General features: G+C 36.6%; 1 protein-coding gene across 1 annotated transcript in view; it reads right to left on the bottom strand.

Annotated features, from left to right (window-relative positions):
* COG5 (component of oligomeric golgi complex 5) overlaps positions 1-20,013 on the bottom strand; it is a 397,019-nt gene that overhangs the window by 363,984 nt on the left and 13,022 nt on the right. Inside the window, exons 3-5 of the mRNA XM_036918977.2 lie at positions 11,498-11,555; positions 6,957-7,011; positions 6,788-6,857 (exon numbers count right to left, since the gene is read on the bottom strand). Of these exons, the coding sequence (XP_036774872.2) occupies positions 6,788-6,857; positions 6,957-7,011; positions 11,498-11,555 (183 nt within the window). The remainder of the gene's footprint in view (positions 1-6,787; positions 6,858-6,956; positions 7,012-11,497; positions 11,556-20,013) is intronic.

Genomic DNA, 20,013 nt, shown 5'->3' with positions numbered 1-20,013 from the left:
ATGTTAAAAACTCTCAGCAAAATGGGAATAGAGGGCAAGTACCTCAACATAATAAAGGCCATCTATGATAAACCCACAGCCAACATTATATTGAACAGCGAGAAGCTGACAGCGTTTCCTCTGAGATCGGGAACTAGACAGGGATGCCCACTCTCTCCACTGTTATTTAACATAGTACTGGAGGTCCTAGCCACGGCAATCAGACAAAACAATGAAATACAAGGAATCCAGATTGGTAAAGAAGAAGTTAAACTGTCACTATTTACAGATGACATGATACTGTACATAAAAAACCCTAAAGACTCCACCCCAAAAATACTAGAACTGATATCAGAATACAGCAAAGTTGCAGGATACAAAATCAACACACAGAAATCTGTGGCTTTCCTGTATACTAACAATGAACCAACAGAAAGAGAAATCAGGAAAACAACTTCATTCACAATTGCATAAAAAAAAATAAAATACCTAGGAATAAACCTAACCAAAGAAGTGAAAGACTTATACTCTGAAAACTACAAGTCACTCTTAAGAGAAATTAAAGGGGACACTAACAGATGGAAACTCATCCCATGCTCGTGGCTAGGAAGAATTAATATCGTCAAAATGGCCATCCTGTCCAAAGCAATATACAGATTTGATGCAATCCCTATGAAACTACCAGCAACATTCTTCAATGAACTGGAACAAATAATTCAAAAATTCATTTGGAAACACAAAAGACCCCGAATAGCCAAAGCAATCCTGAGAAAGAAGAATAAAGTAGGGGGGATCTCACTCCCCAACTTCAAGCTCTACTATAAAGCCCTAGTAATCAAGACAATTTGGTACTGGCACAAGAGCAGAGCCACAGACCAATGGAACAGACTAGAGAATCCAGACATTAACCCAGACGTATATGGTCAATTAATATTTGATAAAGGAGCCATGGACATACAATGGCGAAATGACAGTCTCTTCAACAGGTGGTGCTGGCAAAATTGGACAGCTACATGTAGGAGAATGAAACTGGACCATTGTCTAACCCCATATACAAAAGTAAACTCAAAATGGATCAAAGACCTGAATGTAAGCCATGAAACCATTAAACTCTTGGAAGAAAACATAGGCAAAAACCTCTTAGACATAAACATGAGTGACCTCTTCTTGAACATATCTCCCCGGGCAAGGAAAACAACAGCAAAAATGAGTAAGTGGGACTATATTAAGCTGAAAAGCTTCTGTACAGCAAAAGACACCATCAATAGAACAAGAAGGATCCCAACAGTATGGGAGAATATATTTGAAAATGACACATCTGATAAAGGCTTGACGTCCAGAATATATAAGGAGCTCACACGCCTCAACAAACAAAAAACAAATAACCCAATTAAAAAATGGGCAGAGGAACTGAACAGACCGTTCTCCAAAAAAGAAATACAGATGGCCAACAGACACATGAAAAGATGCTCCACATCGCTAATTATCAGAGAAATGCAAATTAAAACTACAATGAGGTATCACCTCACACCAGTAAGGATGGCTGCCATCCAAAAGACAAACAACAACAAATGTTGGCGAGGCTGTGGAGAAAGGGGAACCCTCCTACACTGCTGGTGGGAATGTAAGTTAGTTCAACCATTGTGGAAAGCAGTATGGAGGTACATCAAAATGCTCAAAACAGACTTACCATTTGACCCAGGAATCCCCACTCCTAGGAATTTACCCTAAGAACGCAGCAATCAAGTTTGAGAAAGACAGATGCACCCCTATGTTTATTGCAGCACTATTTACAATAGCCAAGAATTGGAAGCAACCTAAATGTCCATCAACAGATGAATGGATAAAGAAGATGTGGTACATAGACACAATGGAACACTACTCAGCCATAAGAAAAGGGCAAATCCAATCATTTGCAGCAACATGGATGGAGCTGGAGGGTATTATGCTCAGTGAAGCAAGCCAAGCGGAGAAAGAGAAATACCAAATGATTTCACTTATCTGTGGAATATAAGAACAAAGGAAAAACTGAAGGAACAAAACAGCAGCAGAATCACAGAACTCAAGAATGGACTAACAGGTACCAAAGGGAAAGGGACTGGGGAGGATGGGTGGGTAGGGAGGGATAAGGGGGGGAGAAGTAGGGGGGTATTAAGATTAACATGCATGGGGGGGGTAGGAGAAAAGGGAGGGCTGTACAACACAGAGAAGGCAAGTAGTGATTCTACAACATTTTGCTATGCTGATGGACAGTGACTGTAAAGGGGTTTATAGGGGAGACCTGGTATAGGGGAGAGCCTAGTAAACATAATATTTGTCATGTAAGTGTAGATTAGTGATACCAAAAACAAAGAAAAAAAAAAAAAAGGGCAGTTCCTGTGTGGTAACCTCCAACGAGTTCTACACAAGGGTATAAAGGGCATATAAAAGTGTAGGCAAAGGGTCTGTTTGTGTTTATACAGAGGATCAAAGCCTTATTGGGCTACCCCGAAAATGAACTAAGATACGATATGAAAAAGAACTTCCAACATCTGCACTCTCTGGAAGACTCATGCCAGAAGATGATCATCAAAAAACCCCAACAAAGATCCACGCACTGCTACAGCTGTAGATGCACTCATCCCACCAGTTCCTGGACTTGCCATGGGAATGAGGAAGGAGATATCTAAGCTGGCCTGTGCATACAGTAAAACAACAAATTTGACTGGATCTATACTGTTGGAACTCAACCAAGAATTTGGAGAAGTGCAAATTGTAGCGCTCCAAAGTCTTACAACTACAGACTATTTACTGTTAAAAGAACATATGGCATGTGAACAGTCCCCAGGAATGGGTTGTTTTAATTTGTCTGATTTCTCTCAGACTGTTCAAGTCCAGTTGGACAATATCCACCATGTCATAGATAAGTTTTCACAAATGCCTAAGGTGCCTAACTGGTTTACTTGGTTTCACTGGAGATGGCTGGTAATTACAGATATGCTTTGGTTATGTAACTATACTCCTATTATGTTAATGTGTGTGCGCAATTTAAGTAGTAGCTTAAAACCTATTCATGCTGAAGTACTCTACAAGAAGATATGTCAAAGAAATAATCAATCTTCCCATGTTCTCTTCCGCCTGCTACTTCTATAGCTTTTCTTCTTCCTTCCTAATTACAACCCTTAAATAGAATTCGTGCCTCATATCAAATTTACCGAGTATCATAATTCTTCCAAGTGGTAAAGATACCTCAAGACAAATGCTGGGCATAGAAGCCACAGGGCATAAATATGCAAAGAAGTAAAAAGCTAACCTTTTCAAACAATAAGGCTTCCCTCTCACTTACCAACTTCACATTTCCCTGTATGGCCCCGGAAGATGACTGGTTAGCCAGAGACGGGTAAGATTCCTCAAGGGAGGAACAACCTAAGACAGGCACAGTCGCAGGGGGGCCATCAGGTGAGAAATTGGGGATCAACAGAGGTGAGGCTTAGAACCTCACCCCCCCTGTTCTGAGAGAAATCTTCTGCATACGTGGATGTTTTATTGCCCTGGTCTAGCTTGGATTAACACATAGTCTACAGGCACACACCTGATCATCTACATTTGCTCTCTTACAACACTAAACTATGTTTTCTACCTTTATCTTGTATCTACCTACCACTTCAGCATTTTATTAAAAATAATAATAATAAAGAGAGAAATGTGGTATCCACATATAAATCAAGTATAAAAACCAAATGAGTATTCATACTTGAACTGACTGTTTAGAGTTCATAATGCATGAGCAAAACCGAAAGTTTCTGTGATGACTGCCCTTGTACTGTTCACTATGTAACTTATTCATTATGTAAGAATTTGTTCTCCATGTAAGAACTTGTTTGTTATGCCTCAGAAGATTGGAGACTGACGAAAATTAGGCTTGGGGTGGATTAATGATTGTCCATTGAGCATTGACTCCCCTATACAGAATTTTATTGTCGTTAACAACCATTTGATCAATAAATATGAGAGATGCCCTCACAAAAAAAAAAAAAAAAAAAGGACAGACTTCCAATGGTAAAGTAAATAAGTAACCGGGATGTAATGTATAGCATAAGGAATATAGTCAAGATATTGTAACAGCTTGGTAGGGTGATAGCTGGAACCTAGAATTATGTATATAAATGTTCTACTACTGTGTTGTACACTTGAAACTAATGTAATGTAATACTGTGCGTCAACTACCCTTCAATAAAAAATAATTATTTAAAAAAAAAAAAAAAGTAATGAGAGAAATAAAAGAGGATTTTATGGATAGGAAGAATTAATATTGTCAAAATGGCCACTGTGCCTAAAGCAATCTACAGATTCAAAGCAATTCCTATCAAAATACCAAAAGCATTCTTCAACGAACTAGAGAAAATCGTTCTAAAATTCATATGGAACCACAAAAAGACCCCGAATAGCCAAAGCAATCATGAGAAGGAAGAATAAAGCTGGGGGATTATGCTCCCCAACTTCAAGCTCTACTACACAGCCACAGTAATCAAGACAATTTGGTACTGGCACAAGAACAGACCCACAGACCAATGGAACAGACTAGAGAGCCCTGATATAAACCCAACCATATATGGTCAATTAATATAGGAGCCATGGACATACAGTGGGGAAATGACAGCCTCTTCAACAGCTGGTGTTGGCAAACTGAACAGCTACATGCAAGAGAATGAAAATGGATTATTGTTTAACCCATATACAAAAGTAAACTCGAAATGGATCAAAGACATGAATGTAAGTCATGAAACCATAAAACTCTTAGAAGACAACATGGGCAAAAATCCCCTGAATATAAGAATGGGCAACTTCTTCCTGAATGCATTTCCTCAAGAAAGGGAAACAAAAGCAATAAAATGAACTCTTGGGACTACATCAAACTAAAAAGTTTCTGTACGGCAAAGGACACCATCAACAGAACAATAAGGCATTCTACAATATGGGAGAATATATTTGTAAATGACATATCCAACAAAGGGTTATCATCCAAAATATATAAAGAACTTACATGTCTCAGCATCCAAAAAGCAAATAACCCGATTAACAAATGGGCAGAGGAAATGAAGAGACAGTTCTCCAAAGAAGAAATTCAGATGGCCAACAGACACATGAAAAGATGCTCCACATCACTAGTCATCAGGGAAATGCAAATTAAAACCACAATGAGATATCACTTCACACCAGTTAGGATGGCCAGCATCGAAAAGACTAAGAACAACAAATGCTGGCGAGGATGCGGAGAAATGGGAACCCTCCAGCACTGCTGGTGGGAATGTTGGCTAGTTCAACCATTGTGGAAAGCAATATGGAGGTTCCTCAAAAAACTAAAAGTAGAAATACCATTTGACCCAGAAATCCCACTCCTTGGAATTTACCCAAAGATCACAACTTCCCAGATTCAAAAAGACATATGCACCCCTATGTTTATCGCAGCACTACTTACAATAGCCAAGATATGGAAGCAACCTAAGTGTCCATCAGTAGATGAATGGATAAGGAAGATGTGGTACATATACACAATAGAATACTATTTGGCCATAAGAAAGATACAAATCCTACCATTTGCACCAACATGGATAGAACTGGAGGACATTATACTCAGTGAAATAAGCTAAGTGGAGAAAGACAGGTGCCAAATGATTTCCCTCATCTGTGGAGTATAACAATGAAGCAAAACTGAAGGAAAAAATAGCAGCAGACTCAGAGACTCCAAGAAGGACCTAGCGGTTTCCAAAGGAGAGGGGTGTGGGAGGGCGGGTGGGGAGGGAGGGAGAAGGGGATTGAGGGGTATTATGTTTACTACACATGGTGTGGGGGATCACGGGGTAAACAGTATAGCACAGAGAAGGCAAATAGTGGATCTCTGTCATCTTACTACACTGATGGACAGTGCCTGCATTGGGGTATGGGTGGGGCCTTGATAATATGGGTAAATGTAGTAATGTAATTAAATGGGTAAATGTAATTAATGCCCCTGAATTATATACTTTAAAATGGTAAATTTAATGTTAATGTGTGTTATACTACAATTACAAAAAAGGAAGCCTGAGAGATCTTAAAAACCACATTGTTTTTTCATGTGAAATCTTCATAAGAGTGTGTATCAATAATACCTTAATAAAAAATAAAATTAACAAATAAATAAATAAATAAAAGAGGATTTTACTTTGCCTTTGTAAAATGGAGTACAAAATTACCAGATTTCCTAGGAAAATAATCCAAAGTGGGGAAAAGCTATAGGTATAAAATTATTCACAGCAGTGGTACCTACAATTATTATGACAGTCTGAAACAATCTACATCTAGGGGCATCCAGCTAGGGGCAAATCATTTTTGAATAATTATGAAAATTATATGGAAAATAAAATATTTTGTGTATTTCATAGAGCTTCAGAATCACTAAACTGTAGCAAAAACTAAATTTCCTAATGCATAAGCACTGTTAATAGCACAAGTTAAAAGTTTGGGTTCCTTACGTTTGATCATAGCAAACTGTTAAGAATTTAATAAATGTTAGGTTTCTTCCTGTTCCTCTATAAAAGAAATAATTCTGAGTTTCAAAAAGTTAGTAAATGATCATACATTGCAATGATAACAGTGGAAATATACATTTGAATAGCAGTTTAGATTTGTATTTTCTAACTAGGTATCTTATTTTAAAGCTTATTAGTATTTTTTTTCCTTTTCTCTCTATTCCCCTATTTCCTCAGAATTCTCTTGAAATTTGTCCACTTATAAAAGTGATAAACAAAATGAATAATAAAGTATAAGGAAATGAGAAGTGAGAACCTACCTGAAGTCTTGCTAGTTGTGCAGTACGGGATACTATTTTATTATATGGCTCAACAATTTTTGCTTTCATCCTAAAGGAAAAATAAAGAGGAGTAACGATAAAATCATCTTCAAAATATCAATGGATAAAAATCTTTCCATTCCACTTATTTACAAAATGACAACAATACCTATCAACAGCTCCCTGTAAAGCCCCAATTCTTGTCTGCATCATCTGAAGAACACCTAGGAAAAAATAACAGCTTACATTACTTGACAAATTTACAAGGGCTCAAATTGGGTAAAAAAAAAAATGTTAATACATACACAACATATATATAGAAAAGTTTGAAAATTTTCTGCCACCATAGTAATCTAAGCAACCAATACCTTTTACTTTATTATTGTAAAAGCCTCTAACTACTAGTTTCCCCTTCTAATCCTTCATCCACTAAAGATGTGTGACTGCTTAATGGGTATAGGGTTTCTTTTTTGGATGATAAAAAAAAAGTTCTGGAACTAGATAGTTATGCAATATTGTTATTGCATAACATTGTAAATGTAATTAATGCCCCTGAATTATATACTTTAAAATGGTAAATTTAATGTTAATATGTGTTATACTACAATTACAAAAAAGGAAGCCTGAGAGATCTTTAAAAGTGAAAATTCTATCACCACATTCCTCTGCTAAAAACCATTCCACAGTATCTGCTTCACTCCTATGTTAAAACTCAAGTCCACATCTTGGTCTACAAGGCCCTGCCTGACCTGGCTACTCTGCCTGGTACCTGGTGTACTCTGCCTACCACACTCTCTCCAATCCCCACCCCCACCCCAGGCTCCTACTGGACAAATCCCTACTATTCATTTCAAGCCTTGCTTAACATAAACAATTACTAACAGATCCCTCAACTAACTTAGATTCTCTAGTTGTTGTTTTTTTTACAGCATACATTTTCTACATGGCACTAATTACATTAGGTAGTTACATATGTACTTGTGTATCTATTTTAACATTGTACTCTCTCACTAGACTATAAATTACTGGAGGTAGGGTAAGTATATTTTCCTTTCACTACAGTATGACCACGGCCTAATTCAGACTACTTCCCATGACAAGTAGTCTATAAAAATTTGTTGAATTAATTTATTATGTGCTAAATAAACAATAAACATGAACAAGTATATTATTGCCTTTACTCTCTACATATACAACATGATAAAGAACTTTTTACAAAATTGTAAATATATTTTCAGGATGACATATCTTAAATTACACTATTCTATATGCATAAAAATAGGCTTTCCATTATTACAGATTTGTTTACTTTGAAAGCCATTCTTTAAAATCCGTAATTTCTATATTCAACTGGCATAGTTGTACTTTTGAAACAAAGTATTCTAAATAAATTTAAGTATAGAATGTTGTCATACATTAGATTAAGTAATTTTAGACTAAATATTCCTATCACCATACAAATATGCCTTAATATGGCTCAGTCCAGTGGAAACCCCTCTGGGTCTGAGGATTTCCATTTTTCTGCTGTTTTTATGGTTCATTGGCTTTAAATCTGCAAGACTGAACTGCCCTTACTCGTTATCATCACTTCCTTACATCTAATTCTCTCCACGATCCACTCTCATAAATTTTTATACCTAATACCTCAACAGATCTTAAGGTAACCAGAAATCTCTAAGGTGCCAAATTCTATTTTCAATTCTGTGTTTACCTCATTCATTCTCTCAGAAATTCATGACATAATTACAATAATCCTTACCCAAAACATTATTTTCTCTAGGCTTTGAAGTCATCACACTCCATGTGTTTCCTCCTATCTCAGTTTTTCCTACTTCTCTGTTAAATCTCTGCATGCTCCAAGAACTCCAAGATTTTATCCTCAGTCATATTCTCTTCTCCATCTACAATCTCACTTAGGGATTTCATTCAATCCCAATGTTTTAAATACTACCTGTTCAATAAAATACTGATTTGTACACACATATACATTTATTTATACATACATATGTACATACGTGTACATTGATCTGCTTTACATCTGCCTATCTATGTACATACACACACACATACACATACACATAGAAATCGCTAGCCCCGAACTATCTTATGTCAAATTTAAGATACCCAAGATAATTTCTGCCCTACCCTTGTCGTATCAAAATCATAATGCTCTCCAGTCTAATCCATTTCAGTTACTAATACCATCATCTATCCAATTTTTCAGACTAAAATCTTAGGAATCACTCTTGGTGACTTTTTCCAGAGCCCTTTCATCTCCCATCAACAAATCCTATCAGCTCTGCCCTGTTTTATTCCATCCATTTCTCTCTCTCTTTCTTAACATCCACCACTCTAATCCAAAGCACCATCAACTTCTACTCTAATAACTTTTAAATGATATCCCTGATTCCACCCTTGCTTGCCTATAGAGCCTTTCACCAAAGAAAATTTTTTAGACAATTAACCTTGTCAGAAAATACCCCTAGTTAAAGCCCCCCAATGGTTTACCATTGCACTTAGAATGAAAATCAAAATTCTTTTCCAAGAACCTCATCTATAATTCTCTCCCTCATTCACTAAAGTCCAGTCATAGTGGCCCTCTCTATGCACTTTACACATGGCAAGCTAATTCCGGCCTTCCCATTTATTGGTCTCTCAGCTGACAACACTGTTCTCCCCAGATCTTCACATGGTGGCTCTTTCTAATTATTCAGATCTCAGTTCAAGTGTCATCTTCTCAAAAAGTCATCCCCCCGACCATCATAGCTAATAAGGCGTTCCCCTTTCTCCACCCCATTATGCATTTTATTTTTCTTAGGACTTACAAATACCTAAAGTTTCCTATTTGTACTTTTTTTTTTTGTCTATTTCCCCACCTAGAACTTGAGTTCCATAAGAACACTGATTTGTCTATTGTTCACAGGTGCCTGATACCTAACAAATTTTCAACTACTATTTGATTGACTGAACAAATGAATGAATGAATGAGGATATCTGTTTTCAATAAAATAGGCTTAATTAAATATACCTCCAAATTCCACAAGGGTAGGAGCTCAGCCTATTGTTATAGTTGCCTGGAACCTAGCAAATTCTCAATTAATATTTAAAAGAATAAATGAACAAAAAATGAATGGGGGGCAACTTTTTTTTTTGGGGGGGGGGGCAACTTTTAATAAAACTGGCTTAATAAATATATCTCAAAAGTTTAAAATTTTAAATTCATCAGGAATAAAACAGATAAAGTAGAAGTTGGGATATTTGTTTTTAAATAATACCACACTTCCTTTCCAGCTTCTCAAAGTAACATTCTAGTAAGCGCTTAGAAATACACATCATGCTAAAATGACTACTAACCAATTCATACTTTGACTATTTATGTTCAAATAATCTGGAGAAGATTTTTAGATTATCAGAGGAATTCAGTGAAGCCAGCCTTTGTACTCTGTACACTCATCCAATGGACAGTCATTCTAACTCAGTCTAACAATATATTTTAAATATTGTAATAATTGGAAAGGATTCTGGGAAAAACAAGCACATTATAGAACTAAGCGCATAAAAAAGAAAACACAATGAGACATATTTCTGTTGTGATGTTCATCTACACCTATATCACTTAGAATCAACATACAACCATGCCATCCTTATGGGCCTTTATAAATCAAAAAATCATTTATCACTTACTTAAAAAAATTACCATTAAAACAGAATATTATTTACTTGCCTCCAGAAACACATAAAAACATTACAAGATAAAAAAACATAAGTGATTTCCAATAGTAAGTCAATACTTATTTAATTTTCACAAGAATACAGCTTATATCTATCCTGAATATTCAAATAACAGTCAAACTATTATTTCTGAAAATACTAAGTTCTTCATCAGGAAGTCTTACAGTGTACATGCTGAGAACATGTTAATACCTTTGAGTGCATAAGGAACACTGGTGGAAGGATTAAAAAGTTTTGCATCACACAAAGCAACACCCTTCCTCAACATGTAGAAAAACCACTTAGCTTTCTTTTAATATGCAATGATTAATAACAGTAACCATAAGTAATAATGTAAACCAATATAAGACTTCATATTTATGAGCTGTGCTTTAATTTAATCAAGACAGTATGAAAAATTCATAAAAGATTTAGCCAATCAAAAATCAGAGGATTCATAAAAATAAAAATCCAAAGTATTATTCTACTATACTTTCAGTGGAAGGAATTTCAAAGAAAGCCAAAACCAAGGAAAGATTCAAGCCTACTTCTACTACTACCTACTCTGATATTGTTGATGTTTTTGTTTTCAACTAACACTTATAGAGGCACTATATACGTGCCAAGAATTGTTCCACGCATTTTGCTCATTTAATCCTCAGAATAACACCATGTTAGTAAATATTTATATTCCTCCCTTACAGATAAAACTGAGGCACAGAAAGGTTAAATAACTCATCCAAAGTCACACGTCTAGTAAGTGGCAAAGCAAGAATATGAAGCCAGATTGTTTAACTGAGGAGTCAACAAAGTTGTATTAAATTTTTGTTGGAACATAGCCAAATATGTTCATTTACATATTACCTGGCTCCTTTTACTCTGCAATAGTAGAATATGGCCTGCAAAGTCTAAAATATTTACTATTTAACCCTTAAGAGAGAAAGTATGCCAATCCCTGGTCTTGCTCTATATAATGTCTAATAGTTAACTGCAATATACCTTCCAAAGACTCAATACCAGTTGCCTGTGCCAGTAAATCTTCATGTCTTGCAACAACCTGAAAATCAAGAATAAATAATCAGCATTTGCTCTCAAAGTATTAGGTATTTTTCTTTGTAATCACAAAGCAGAATTAAAGGTCTCTCTTCATATAGCAAGGGAGCAAATACTAACACAGAAGAAAAAAATAAAGTTACAAAGGTGTGTTTGAGATGATACTAGCAGGGACACAAACAAACAGTTCAATACAGAGCCAAAGAAGATGCAGCCTTCTCAATAGCCCCTTGCTTTGTTAATGAGATGTGCAGGTGGATTTGTGCCAAAATTAAAAAAAAAAAAAAAAATTCTTGCCATGCTATTATATGGTTTCCCTTTAAAAAAGAAATTTTTCAAACATTAGGTTCTCTTAGCTCCTGAATTGAACTTAAGAACCACCTTTCAATTTAAATCAGGACCACCTTCAAATCTGGAAAGACAATGCAGAGGCAGTGCCTGCCTATCCCTGAACATCTCTCTGCTTCCGTTTTGTAGTATCAGAGCAAATCCTCTCCTCTGCAGAAGACTGGTATTTTTATAAAATGTAAATGGTCATATTAAAACACCAAAAAGATTAAGATTTAAAGGCTACATGCAAGAAATTCCTAGAAACATCAAGAAATCATGCAAATCTTTAGAATAACGCAAGAATCCATATCACTGTATATCCTTTATTCCAATGAATGAAAGTTTCATGCCTTGTCTATGAACTGAAGCTTCTAATCAGCAAGGATTCATTCAATGGAACCCCTACATCCTCCACTTTGACCTGTTTCAGATATCACTGTCATTCTGTCAAGTCTCTTTCATACCACCTAAATTAAGTCCTATATTTTTGGTCTCCTATGTCTCTTAGACTTAAAATTGCCAGAAGATGTCTTAATTTTTCCTGGTCCATTGACATGATTATCAATGTGTCTGTCCTAACAAACCTTATTTCCTTTTAATTCTCTATTCTTCTTTGTTCTTTCTGATAATACTTTGGTAAGCTGAAAACTACACTTTTACAGGCTCCCCACAGCCAATTACATGAATTTCTAAGAGATTTGGAAGACAGAAGAAAAAGGAAAGTTATCTTTCTGCTACTGTTTCAACTAGTAAGCAAGGATTTAGAGAAAGTTGAGAAAGCCATATGGATCATTCCAGAGTTTAGTTACCACGTACCTACCAGCAGAGTACCTAGCAGTGGCATGGGAGGTAACAACAGTAGTATCCAGGCCTGTGTGTTGTATCTATGGTAGATCCTTCAACTCAGTCCACTGGCCACCCACTCAGCAATTTCATGAACATCCAATATTCTGTATTAAATATCTTTCTTGCTTTAAACACCTACAGTTGTTTCTGTTTCCAGTTCAGCCTCAGCTAATACATGTCTCAGTACATCTTTTGTAATTTTAATCATCACAATCATATTTTTTAATTACTTATATTTAATTTACGGGTTTGGTTAGCATTTATCCCAATTTTTCTTAAGCGGACAAACAATTATAGCAGGTTCAGATCTCGTACTGCAACTCGAGACTTCCTCTATCTCACATTCAAAACTACTAGTATATAACTTAGAAATTTTGTTTCTATTGATTCCTGCAAAGAACATACTACATTCAAAGAATAAGGAAAATATCAACCATAAGAGGGCAGAAAGAATTTCGGATGGCTTTTGTAAAAAGCCGCCTACTGAGGGGATAAAGATGGCGGCGTGAGAGGTGAGACAGAGGCTTCCTCCTAAAACCACATATAATACAAAAATATAATTAATACAACTAATCCTGAGAGAGCAAAAGGAGAGAGGACTGCGCCAGACTGCATACACCTGCAGAAAAGAGCAGACCTCACGGAACAGGGTACCATACCAAGGCTGTGGTCAGGCGGAACCCAACCCCTTCCCACACCGCAACTCACCAGCCAGGAGGAGGAGAAATGGAGCGGGGAGTGAGTGGAGGCCTGGGACTGCTGAATACCTAACTCCAGATATCTGCACTAGGACCACAAACCTACATTTCATGGTGCTTTCATGATACTCTTGTGATCACGGGGTTGGAAAGCTAAGACAGGCAGAATTCCTGGAGAGTCTCAGATCCCAGCTGGTGTGGAAAGCAGGGCTACATATCCAGCTGCTCTGGGACAAAAGCTTACACATGTGTACTGAGCCCACTGGTTCAGGCAGTGGGGAGACAGGGATAGCAGCCAGGAAGCAGGAAACAGCTATTTCCTCCCCAGCGGCACCAATACCGCTCCCCTGCGACCCCCAACATTGCTTCAGACGCTGAGCAGATCCAGAGAGTAGAGCTTCTGGACACTAGAGGGCGCCATACGCAAACATGAAACGCCAAAGAAACTGGTACAGAGTAAAATTAACATAACCCCTGAGAAAGATGACATGGACCTCATGACTCTTCCTGAAAGGGAGTTCAAAATAAAAATCATTAACATGCTAATGGCGGCACAGAAAGATAGTCAAGAACTCAGGAATGAATTCCAATCAGAGATCCAATCATTGAAGAGCACAATGGAGGGTATTAAAAGCAGACTGAATACAGTGGAGAAGACGATAAATGAAATAGAAATTAGAGAAGAGGAATACAAAGAAGCTGAGGCACAGAGAGAAAAAAGGATCTCTAAGAATGAAAGAATATTGAGAGAACTGTGACCAATCCAAAGGGAACAATAGTCGCATTACAGGGGTACCAGAAGAAAAAGAGAAAGAGAAAGGGATAGAAAGTATCTTTGAGGAGGTAATTGTTGAAAAATTCCCCAATCTGGGGAAGGAGATAGTCTCTCAAGTCATGGAGGTGCATAGATCTCCCAACACAAGGAAGACAACACCAAGACATACAGTAATTAAAATGGCAAAGATCAAGGATAAGGACATACTGTTAAAAGCAGCAAGAGAGAAAAATAAGATCACAAACAAAGGAAAGCCCATCAGGCCAACATCAGACTTCTCAGCAGAAACCTTACAGGCCAGAAGGGAGTGGCATGATGTATTTAATGCAATGAAGAAGAAGGGCGTGGAACCAAGAATACATTAGCTGGCAAGACAATCATTTAAATTTGAAGGAGGGATTAAACAATTTCCAGATAAGCAAAAGCTGAGAGAATTTACCTCCCACAAACCATCTCTACAGTGTATTTTGGAGGGACTGCTATAGATGGAAATGTTCCTAAGGTTAAATAGCTGTCACCAGAGGTAAGAAAACCACCATAAGGAAAGCAGAACAGTTAATTACTAAGCAAATGCAAAATTAAATTAACTATCCCCAAAGTCAATCAACGGATAGTCAGAGTATAGAATATGATACCTAATATATAAAGAATGGAGGAGGAAGAAAAGAAGGAGAAAAAGGAAAGAACCTTTATAAATTGTGTTTGTAATAACATATTAACTAAGTTAAGTTAGACTCTTAGATAGTAAGGAAGTTAACCTTGAACCTTTGGTAACCACGAATCTAAAGACTGCAATGGCAATAAGTACATACCTATCGGTAATTACCCTAAATGTAAATGGACTGAATGCACCAATCAAAAGACACAGAGTCACTGAATGCATAAAAAAAAAGACCCACGTATATGGTGCCTACATGAGACTCACTTTAAACCCAAAGACATACACAGACAAAAAGTGAAGGGATGGAAAAAGATATTTCATGAAACTAATAGAGAGAAAAGAGCAGGAGTTGCAGTACTTGTATCAGACAAAATAGACTTCAAAACAAAGAAAGTCACAAGAGACGCAGAAGGACATTACATAATGATAAAGGGGTCAATCCAACAAGAAGATGTAATCATTATAAATATCTATGCACCCAACACAGGAGCACCTACATATGTGAAATAATACTGACTGAGTTAAAAGGAGAAATAGAATGCAATGCATTCATTCTAGGAGACTTCAACACTCCACTCACTCTGAAGGACAGATCAACCAGACAGAAAATAAGTAAAGACACAGAGGCACTGAACAACACATTAGAACAGATGGACCTAATCGACATCTACAGAACTCTACACCCAAAAGCAGCAGGATACACATTCTTCTCAAGTGCACATGGAACATTTTCAAGAATAGATCATATACTAGGCCACAAAAAGAGCCTCAGAAAACTCAAAAAGACTGAAATTGTACCAACCAGTTTCTCAGACTACAAAGGTATGAAATTAGAAATAAATTACACAAAGAATATGAAAAATCCCACAAGCACATGGGGGCTTCACAACATGCTCCTAAATAACCAATGGATCAATGACCAAATAAAAACAGAAGTCAAGCAATATATGGAAACAAATGACAACAATAATTCAACACCACAAAATCTGTGGGAGGCAGCCAAAATCTGTGCTAAGAGGAAAGTATATTGCAATACAAGTGTACCTCAGGAAAGAACAACAATCCTGTAGAAGCAGTCTAAACACACAATTAATGAAACCAGAAAAAGAAGAACAAATGAGGCCCAAAGTCGATAGAAGGAGGGACATAATAAAGATTAGAAAAGAAATAAATGAATTTGAGAAGAATAAAACAATAGAAAGAATCAATGAAAGCAAGAGCTGGTTCTTTGCTTTCTACCTAACAAAACAGATAAATCCCTAGCCAGACTTATCAAGAAAAAAAGACAGTCTACACACATAAACAGAATCAGAAATGAGAAAGGAAAAATCACTACGGACAACACAGAAATACAAAGAATTATTAGAGAATACTAGGAAAATTATATGCTAACAAACTGGATAACCTAGAAGAAATGGACAACATTCTAGAAAACTACAACCTTCCAAGACTGACCAAGGCAGAAACAGAAAATCTGAACAGACCAATTACCAGCAACAAAATCAAACTGGTAATCAAAAAAACTACCTAAGAACAAAACTCCTGGACCAGATGGCTTCACTGCTGAATTTGAACAAACATATAGAGAAGACATAATACCCATCCTCCTTAAAGTTTTCCAAAGAGTAGAAGAAGAGGGAATATTTCCAAACTCATTCTATGAGGCCAGCATCACTCTAATACCAAAACCAAGCAAAGACACCACAAAAAAGAAAAATACATACCAATATCCCTGATGAACGTAGATGCAAAAATACTCAACAAAATATTACCAAACTGAATTCAAAAATACATCAAAAAGATCATCCATCATAACCAAATAGGATTTATTCCAGGGATGCAAAGATGGTACAACATTAAAAAATCCATCAACATCATCCACCACATAAACAAAAAGAAGGACAAAAACCACATGATCATCTCCATAGATGCTGAAAAAGCATTTGACAAAATTTGTGGCTTTCATGAATTTCATCCATTCATGATAAAAACTCTAAAAAATATGGGAATAGAGGGCAAGTACCTCAACATAATAAAGGTCATATATGACAAACCCACAGCCAATATCATACTTAACAGTGAGAAGCTGAAAGCTTTTCCTTTAAGATCGGGAACAAGACAAGGATGCCCACTCTCCCCACTTCTATTCAACATAGTACTGGAGGTCCTAGCCATGGCAATCAGACAACACAAAGAAATAAAAGGCATCCAGATTGGCAAGGCAGAAGTTAAACTGTCACTGTTTGCAGATGACATGATATTGTACATAAAAAACCCTAAAGAATCCACTCCAAAACTACTAGATCTAATATCTGAATTCAGCAAAGTTGCAGGATACAAAATTAATAGGCAGAAATCTGTCGCATTCCCATACACTAACAATGATCTAGCAGAGAGAGAAATCAGGAAAACAATTCCATTCACAATTGCATCAAAAAGAATAAAATGCCTAGGAATAAACCTAACCAAGGAAGTGAAAGACCTATACCCTGAAAACTACAAGACACTCTTAAGAGAAATTAAAGAAGGTAACAATAAATGGAAACACATCCTGTGCTCATGGATAGGAAGACTTAATATTGTCAAAATGGCCATCCTGCCTAAAGCAATCTATAGATTCAATGCAATCCCTATCAAAATACCAAAAGCATTCTTCAACAAACTAGAGAAAATCATTCTAAAATTCATATGGAACCACAAAAGACCCCGAATAGCCAAAGCAATCATGAGAAGGAAGAATAAAGCTGGGGGCATTATGCCCCCAACTTCAAGCTGTACTACAAAGCCACAGTAATCAAGACAATTTGGTACTGGCACAAGAACAGACCCACAGACCAGTGGAACAGACTAGAGAGCCCTGATATAAACCCAACCATATATGGTCAATTAATATGCAATAAAAGAGCCATGGAAATACAATGGGGAAATAACAGCCTCTTCAACAGCTGGTGTTGGCAAAACTGGACAGTTACATGCAAGAGAATCAAACTGTATTATTGTTTAACCCCATACACCAAACTGAACTCGAAATGGATTAAAGACTTGTATGTAAGTCATGAAACCATAAAACTCTTAGAAGACAACATAGGCAAACATCTCCTGAATATAAGAATGGGCAACTTCTTCCTGAATGCATTTCCTCAAGAAAGGGAAACAAAAGCAATAAAATGAATTTGTGGGACTACATCAAACTAAAAAGTTTCTGTATGGCAAAGGACACTATCAACAGAAAAATAAGGCACTCTACAATATGGGAGAATATATTTGTAAATGACATATCCAACAAAGGGCTTTCATCCAAAATATATAAAGAACTTCATGCCTCAACACCCAAAAAGCAAACAACCCCATTAACAAATGGGCAGAGGAGATGAAGAGACAGTTCTCCAAAGAAATTCAGATGGCCAACAGATACATGAAAAGATGCTCCACATCACTAATCATCAGGGAAATGAAAATTAAAACCACAATGAGATATCACCTCACACCAGTTAGAATGGCCAGCATCGAAAAGACTAAGAACAACAAATGCTGGCGAGGATGCGGAGAAATGGAAACCCTCCAACACTGCTGGTGGGAATGTTGGCTAGTTCAACCATTGTGGAAAGCAATATGGAGGTACCTCAAAAAACTAAAAGTAGAAATACCATTTGACCCGGAAATCCCACTCCTTGGAATTTACCCAAAGATCACAACTTCTCAGATCCAAAAAGACATATGCACCCCTATGTTTATTGCAGCACTTCTTACAATAGCTAAAATATGGAAGCAACCTAAGTGTCCACAGGAGATAAATGGATAAAGAAGATGTGGTACATATACACAATAGAATACTATTTGGCCATAAGAAGGAAACAAATCCTACCATTTGCAACAACATGGATAGAACTGGAGGACATTATACTCAATGAAATAAGCCAGGCAGGGAAAGACAATGCCACATGATTTCCCTCATTTGTGGAGAATAACAATGAAGCAAAACTGAAGGAAAAAAATAGAAGCAGACTCAGAGACTCTAAGATGGGACTAGTGGTTACAAAAGGGGAAGGGTATGGGAAGAGAGGTGGGGAGGGCGGGAGAAGGGGATTGAGGGGTCTTATGTTTAGACACATGGTGTGGGGGATCACAGGGAGAACAGTGTAGCACAGAAAAGCCACATAGTGGATCTGTGGCATCTTGCTGCACTGATGGACGTGACTGCATTGGGGTATGGGTGGGGACTTGATAATATGGGTAAATGTAGTAACCACATTGTTTTTTCATGTGAAACCTTCATAAGAGTGTATATCAATCATACCTTAATAAAAAAATTTTTTTAAAAGCTGCCCCTTGAGAACCCTAGGCAGAGACAAGTACATTCTCCCTTATTCCCATAAACACTTTGTACTGTTTTAGTTAGGCATCATTTTCCATTGATTATTTCTGTACCTGCACTGGTCTGCGAATCCTTGGAGAGCCAAGAATTGTGTTTGTTTTTCTATCCCTACAGCTTAATGTTTAAAAGTGTTTTACAAATGTTTACTGACAAATACTGAACTCTAATCTTGTATTTGTTCATCACTTAAATGTTTATTAAGTGCTTACTCAGAAACAAAAGGCAACACCAGGAAGTATACCATAAAACCACCTCATAAATTGTAAAACTGTAGAAGAGGAAGACACTTCAAGATTTTCTACTACAATCCCCTCTTCTCCCTTATTCACTCCAACCCATTTTGATAGACTTTTTTTAAAGATTCAAAGACATTAAATGATATGAATGATAACAGCATAGCTGAGATTAGAATCCATCTCCTAATTCCCCATATTTTGCTCAATCCAACAAAAACTCATCAACTTTCTATAATTTCAGCAAATGTTAATATACCTTGTGCCAAAGTGAACATCTCAATTTTTCTCATTCACAGTGTTCTACTTCCAAAATTCCATTTTCTATTATCTTTATCAAAGGCATCCTATTTTTTGCCCACCTATATTATTCACTGCATATCAGTTAAGGTGTTGAAAACAAAGTATCAATAAAAGGTTTGGGAAAAAGAGGTATATTAGTTTTTCAACTAACAGAAAGCCTTTTAAGAGAAAACTTCAAAAATACACTTTGAAACTATTCCAATTCAGTTAGACAATATCCATCATATCATTGATAAGTTTT

The sequence above is a fragment of the Manis pentadactyla genome, chromosome 7 (assembly GCF_030020395.1).
Source record: "Manis pentadactyla isolate mManPen7 chromosome 7, mManPen7.hap1, whole genome shotgun sequence".
NCBI classification, from domain to species: domain Eukaryota; kingdom Metazoa; phylum Chordata; class Mammalia; order Pholidota; family Manidae; genus Manis; species Manis pentadactyla.
This window is presented reverse-complemented; position numbering and strand designations above follow the sequence as displayed.